The sequence below is a fragment of the Barbatula barbatula genome (genome assembly GCF_947034865.1).
Source record: "Barbatula barbatula genome assembly, chromosome: 9".
In the NCBI taxonomy this organism is placed as follows: Eukaryota; Metazoa; Chordata; class Actinopteri; order Cypriniformes; family Nemacheilidae; genus Barbatula; species Barbatula barbatula.
The window spans coordinates 7,152,356-7,157,846 of NC_136772.1; the positions used below are offsets into that span (position 1 = coordinate 7,152,356).

General features: G+C 37.4%; 1 protein-coding gene across 1 annotated transcript; it reads right to left on the reverse strand.

The window, feature by feature from the left end:
* Positions 1 to 184: 184 nt before the first annotated feature.
* On the reverse strand, positions 185 to 3,494 carry mpc2b (mitochondrial pyruvate carrier 2b). Its single transcript, XM_079464062.1, has 5 exons — positions 3,119 to 3,494; positions 2,099 to 2,139; positions 1,933 to 2,017; positions 1,743 to 1,854; positions 185 to 1,049 (listed from the first exon to the last, which is right to left on the reverse strand). The coding sequence occupies exons 1-5, from the start codon at positions 3,216 to 3,218 to the stop codon at positions 1,004 to 1,006; spliced, it is 384 nt and encodes a 127-aa protein (XP_079320188.1). The 5' UTR covers positions 3,219 to 3,494; the 3' UTR covers positions 185 to 1,003.
* Positions 3,495 to 5,491: the final 1,997 nt, after the last annotated feature.

Consider the following 5,491-nt stretch of genomic DNA (forward strand, 5'->3'; position numbering starts at 1 on the left):
CGTATTGCGGATCGATTTTTTTTATATTAATTCCTAAAAATACAGTTACAAACTATATTTGCTCATTTTTATTTTGCATGAAATAATGTGAGTGTGCGGTTCCTTTGAATCACCACACGAGGGCAGAGGTGAGAACGCTAATTTGTCAAATTTCCAAGGTCGTTTCTAAGCCATAGCCGAAGGTGAGTGACTGTGCAGTCTACTGCACATTTTGTGAATGTGGTGCTTATAGTGTTACGCCAGCACACACATAGACCAAATTAGTACGGCAGTAGGCTATTTTGTAAATAGTCGTCTCATAGCCTCCAATGAAAAGTGCGTTTGTTTATTTAAAATGTATGATACAGAAGGAGAGATGCACAGTTAATGTACAGACCTGTTTTAAAAATCTGTACAGCAGCACACTAGATTTTAATGGCAAGGCACTTCTAGTAAGAGAACTTTTCATGTTACTTTATTTTGGCGTGAATTAAAAAGTTCAAACATTACAGTACAGTTCAGTGTATTTCTTCATGTATGGGCTTAAAAAAATAAAAACAATCTAAGTGAATTGCTTGTTACTCATGATATGACTGAGAAATAAAAAAACAAATAAATGTATTAAAAACAGCATAAGAAATAAATGTAATAAAAGAGACCTTTCCAAAATTTATTCAGAGACATTCCTTTAACAGTATGTCATAGGCTGGGTATACAAGTTCACCCAGGACATAATGGCAAGCTTTAAATCCTGTTACATGAAATTGCACCTTAATCAAGACAAAGCATTTAATAAAACACAATCATACCGATATGAATATGTAACATGTTGTGCGTTGTTAAAAACCGTAATAATTGCCATTTGGTCAGTGGCACAGTACAATGATGAGCTCTGAACTCTAAAACTGTTTTATCTGTATATGAAAAAACTTTGAAGAGGCTCTAAGGATGACTAATGGCGGTGGGAGGTTTCTAGGGTACCAGTCGGTGGGAGTCCCTTTGTACTTTATATGCAGCGCTGCTATCAAACCTGTTCAGACTTCTCCTTTGCCTTCTGTTCCTGGTTATACCTGTGGTGAATGGGACAGCACAAGAATTAAAAATCCACCTGCGCATCTTCTAATTGTTTTGCGTAACTGTTCTGCTCTCCAACGAGTCCATTCTAAATTACACAATATGCTGGCCAGACCCAGTCTGCCTTATACTATTGAGTGTCTTATTAACCTGTTGAAAAACAAGCTACAAGTTCACAGCAGACATAACATCAGTGTGACAGTTGTTTGTTTGCAGGTTCTTTGTACTATGAAAACAAACTGTGACTTTCAAAATCTAGAACATCCAATGTATGATATGCCCCTTTAAAGGTCATCTTTTGACCCATTTTAAGTTATGTTTAACTTGTAAATAGACAACGCAGTTTATTTCTCCAACTGGTTTTTTTATTATTATGATACATCTAAATATCCTTTTTTGATTCCCCCGCTGATCTGTCAGAGCTGTTGACAGATCCAAAAATGTGTGTTACAGGGATTAGGTGAGAACACTAAAGCTACTGTGATATCAAATGGCTGTGACGCAAACATGATGTTGGGTTAAGGGTTGTTTGGAAATGAGCCAAATCCAAACACATCCTTTGAAATTTTCATCCTTAAGCATTTCCTGTCGTTATTGGGGTCAGTAAACTATCAAATGAATTCACAATTTTATTTCTCAAATCACAGATTATATTTCTCAGTACACATTAACTGATAAGAAATACTCACTGCCAAATTCTGTACAGCTGTGAGCTTCCGGCAGCTCCTAAAAAGAAGTTTACAGCAAAGAGGTTCCAGTTCTTGGGTATTATAACCAGGGAATATCTTGACCAAATTAAACCTGAAAAAAAAAGTAGTGGGAGACATTTAGATACAAACAGATCTTTGGAACTTTACAATCTCTTTGACGTTTTCATACCTGTAGCTGTCAATACAGCAGACTGGGATGTACTGAGTTTCTCAGCTGGACGTGTCATATCTGCCAAACCAGCCATGACCAGACCCTGTGTGAAATCAGAAATATGACTCAAACACTTTGAAAACTAACATATCCAGTGAAAATTCTGATATGTTGTGAATTTTACCCATTTAAACATAGGTGCCCAGAAAAACACAGTCTTTGGACCTACAGAAAAGAAAATCAATAATGATGAACTGATGGTTGCTGCAATTGCTTAAATCTATAATTGTCCCTACAGCTCAGACTAAATCTTTAGTGAGATGGTGGTACAATGTAAACAGGCTGTACACCATTACCTGTAAACATAATTTATACACCACAGAAAAGCTATTTTAAAATAATTTAGTAATGGATTCAGAATCTTCAGCACTGTTGAGACAGTTTAAAATCATTGTCTCTCGCATACTGATCAGCAGAGGCTGACTGGAATGTTATCTGATCTTTATTTATTTTGCCACCAATACCACCTTTAGGCAAAGGACACAATATGCATGCTGACTTTCAAGAGACCTCACCTACAGCAAGGTGAGGTAAGCATGTAGTACAGGTTATTTAGTTATATAGAAATCCCAGGTTCCTCCAATAAAGTCACACATTCAAAGTGCCTATATACTGAACACTGATAACAAATGTAATCAGTATATATGATATAAATGTTACAAGTATACTTGCAAGAAGCAGCGGTCCAGATACTGTACTCTACTACAGGATACACATAAATGAGCTACTGTGCATCCCTGCTTTAAAAATAAAATGTTTGTTAACAATGCATATGTGAAATATTACCAGGAACCAGGTTTCCATGCAGCATTAAAAAAATGTTTAAACAGTGTTATCATTAGCTGGAACTTTAGTTCCCGTCAACGTTACCATGCAGTTAACCTTACTGGGAGGACGAACATTTCCCAGAACGTTTTTTAAAACAATTATTATATTCTATTTTATACTTTTTTATGTTATATCATAAACATCATTTAAAACGTACATGCATGCTAAAACATTAGAGTGACATCTAATTAGGATCAAAACACCTGCTCAGGTAGCAGTTTCTATGGACGCACAGTACACAGACAGGCTAACGTTACCATTTCAAGAGGTTAAATGGATCTGTGACAAATTAGGAATCGAGTTAATTCCAAGTTACCTGCAGGATGATTATAAATAGGTCGGAGCTTAGCCGGCAGCAAATGCTCGATCCTGTCGAGGATTCTGTAATAAGAAGCTCTCAGCCCCACCATAGCCATGATGACTGCTAAACAAGCTAAATGCTATCAATGTACGCTCGAAAATACGGCTAGGACGTCCTACGCTCTCTACTGTTATTGACCTGTGACGTTTCTATAAGCCAAGGGCTCGAAAATAAGAAAACAAACCCTTTGGACCAACATAAAGCACAACGTCTTTATTACCGTCCTACTTTCGACCTTGCTTAAACACACTACCCTACTCTGTTGTCTTGGGAAGTGTCAGTAGGGACGCTGCAAAGCGCAAGCGTGGCAAGGACAACTGCGTCATTGCGCATGAGCTTCTCGGGTATGGGATTGGTTGATGTTGTTACGCCTTCTTAGTGATAGGTTAGAACGGGACGTGGGTCTTGTTCGACTCGATGCGGCGCCGCAAGATCCGACAGGCGGATGACATAAAAATATCGCGAGAGTGATTCGAAAAACCATAGAAAGTTTGCTTTTCGGATCGCTCTCGCGGTACTTTGATGTCATCCGCTCATCGGATCTTGCGGCGCCGAATCAACAAGCCTAATGTTTTCCCTTGCACAGGATTCTTTCACAAAAGGAGCGTCCTTATTTTCAGTAGAACAAAAACATTCAACACAAAATGAAGAGGTTGGTTCAAAAATGATTTTTATTGTGCATTTCAATTAATATCAATCAAACTGCAGTTGGTTGGTTTTGATTTAAGCCATGATGCCTCACAAATACACTGAAAAAAACATGATTTTTGATTTTTTTTTAAACGGAGTTATCTCATTTTGGAACTCAACTAAATTGTCTTTTGGTAAAATAGGCCTACGACAAAATAAGATGTTTCATTAATCCTTTTTAAACTTTAATATTTGCATATACAAACTTTGCATATAAAATATTGTCTTCTAGTTTGTCTGATTGTGCTTGTCAACTTAATTGTTGTCTAAAATGTATACGAGTAGAGTAAATAATAATTATACTATTCTAAACCTCGACCTTCAGCCTTCCGTCCAGATTAGGCTTGTTTGAGATGCGCCTTGCCTCGCCTGAAATGTAGGCGAGAGTAGGCGGCTGCAGTAATTGGAGCGGTCAAAAAAGACCTTTGAAGTCGGACACTTCGTGAATCTCGCTGTTTTGTCGCTTGCAAACGTGAACAATGGAGGAGATCGCGTTCGCGTTTTTTATCGCAGTGGATGTAATCGAAATACCACTGTTTTTACATTAGGATGGTTACAATAATAATGACTGAATGTACTGTCAAATAATGTCCAAATAAACAGCTTACACAACAACATGTAAGACATTTTCACTCGCCCAATTTAAATCTAGATTAAAAACGCATCTTTTCAGCCAAGCATTCACTTAATGCAAAATATGCTAAATAAACCACCAGGAGATGCTGACATTAGATTTACTAGAATAATTTGATTTATTATATAAAACAGCATGTAGTGTGTTTTACCCTTTCTTGGGTTTTTCGTTTTTCCCATGTAAAGCTGCTTTGGAACAATGCAAATTGTGAAAAGCGCTATATAAATAAAATTGAATTTTCAAGGATTGTATAAACAAATGGTAAATGAAGTAAAAAGCAAGTTGCTTTTGAGAGACAAAGGTCATAACAAATGTTTATCATATTTAATAACAAGCAGGTTTCTGCCACCAATTCACGTCCATATTATTTTTCCATACCGTGCTAGTCAAAGCTGTATTGTAGCAAACATTCTTCAGAATTTCTTCCCTTGTTTTAAGACCCAGACACTTCTCCACACAAACCACACAAATATGAGGCATAATGACTAAACAGTCCATTTAGATATGTATGTGTGCATGTATATTTTTAATGGATTGATTTATAATTCACACAAACATACAATAGAATAAAGGGAAAATTACAACAAGGAAGAATTCTAATGAAGAGAAATATAAAATAAACGCATGTCCTAATTCTTAACTTCTCTAGGCGTGTTTTGTTTAGTTTGCATGTAAATATAAATAAACAGATGCGTAATCTAATTGTTAGAATGAAGAGAAAATGTATCAGTTCACATTCTCAGCCAATGAGCATGAAGCTGTGTCGTCAGTCAGTCGTTTCCCATCATGCTTTTTAACAGCGCAGTCGGAGGAGAGCAACTGCGCTCGACTGCTCAATCCGACACAGCCGCCTCGCCGTCGCGAGAGTTTTTTGGCACACGTTAGCATGACATCAGAGCAAGGCGGACGTAACTCGGACACGTTTCTAACCGGCATGCAGCTCGCGGTGATCACCGGTGATCGGTTCTGCGCAGATTTAGCTCATCTCAAACAAGCCTATTGCT

Coding starts and splice junctions, on each gene's coding strand:
- mpc2b (XM_079464062.1), bottom strand. CDS start 3,218: ATGGCTATGGTGGGGCTGAGAGCTTCTTATTACAGAATCCTCGACAGG. Junction 2,140..3,118: donor TATTTATAATCATCCTGCAG/GTAACTTGGAAT, acceptor TCTTTTCTGTAG/GTCCAAAGACTGTGTTTTTC. Junction 1,855..1,932: donor TGCTGTATTGACAGCTACAG/GTATGAAAACGT, acceptor TTTTTTTTTCAG/GTTTAATTTGGTCAAGATAT.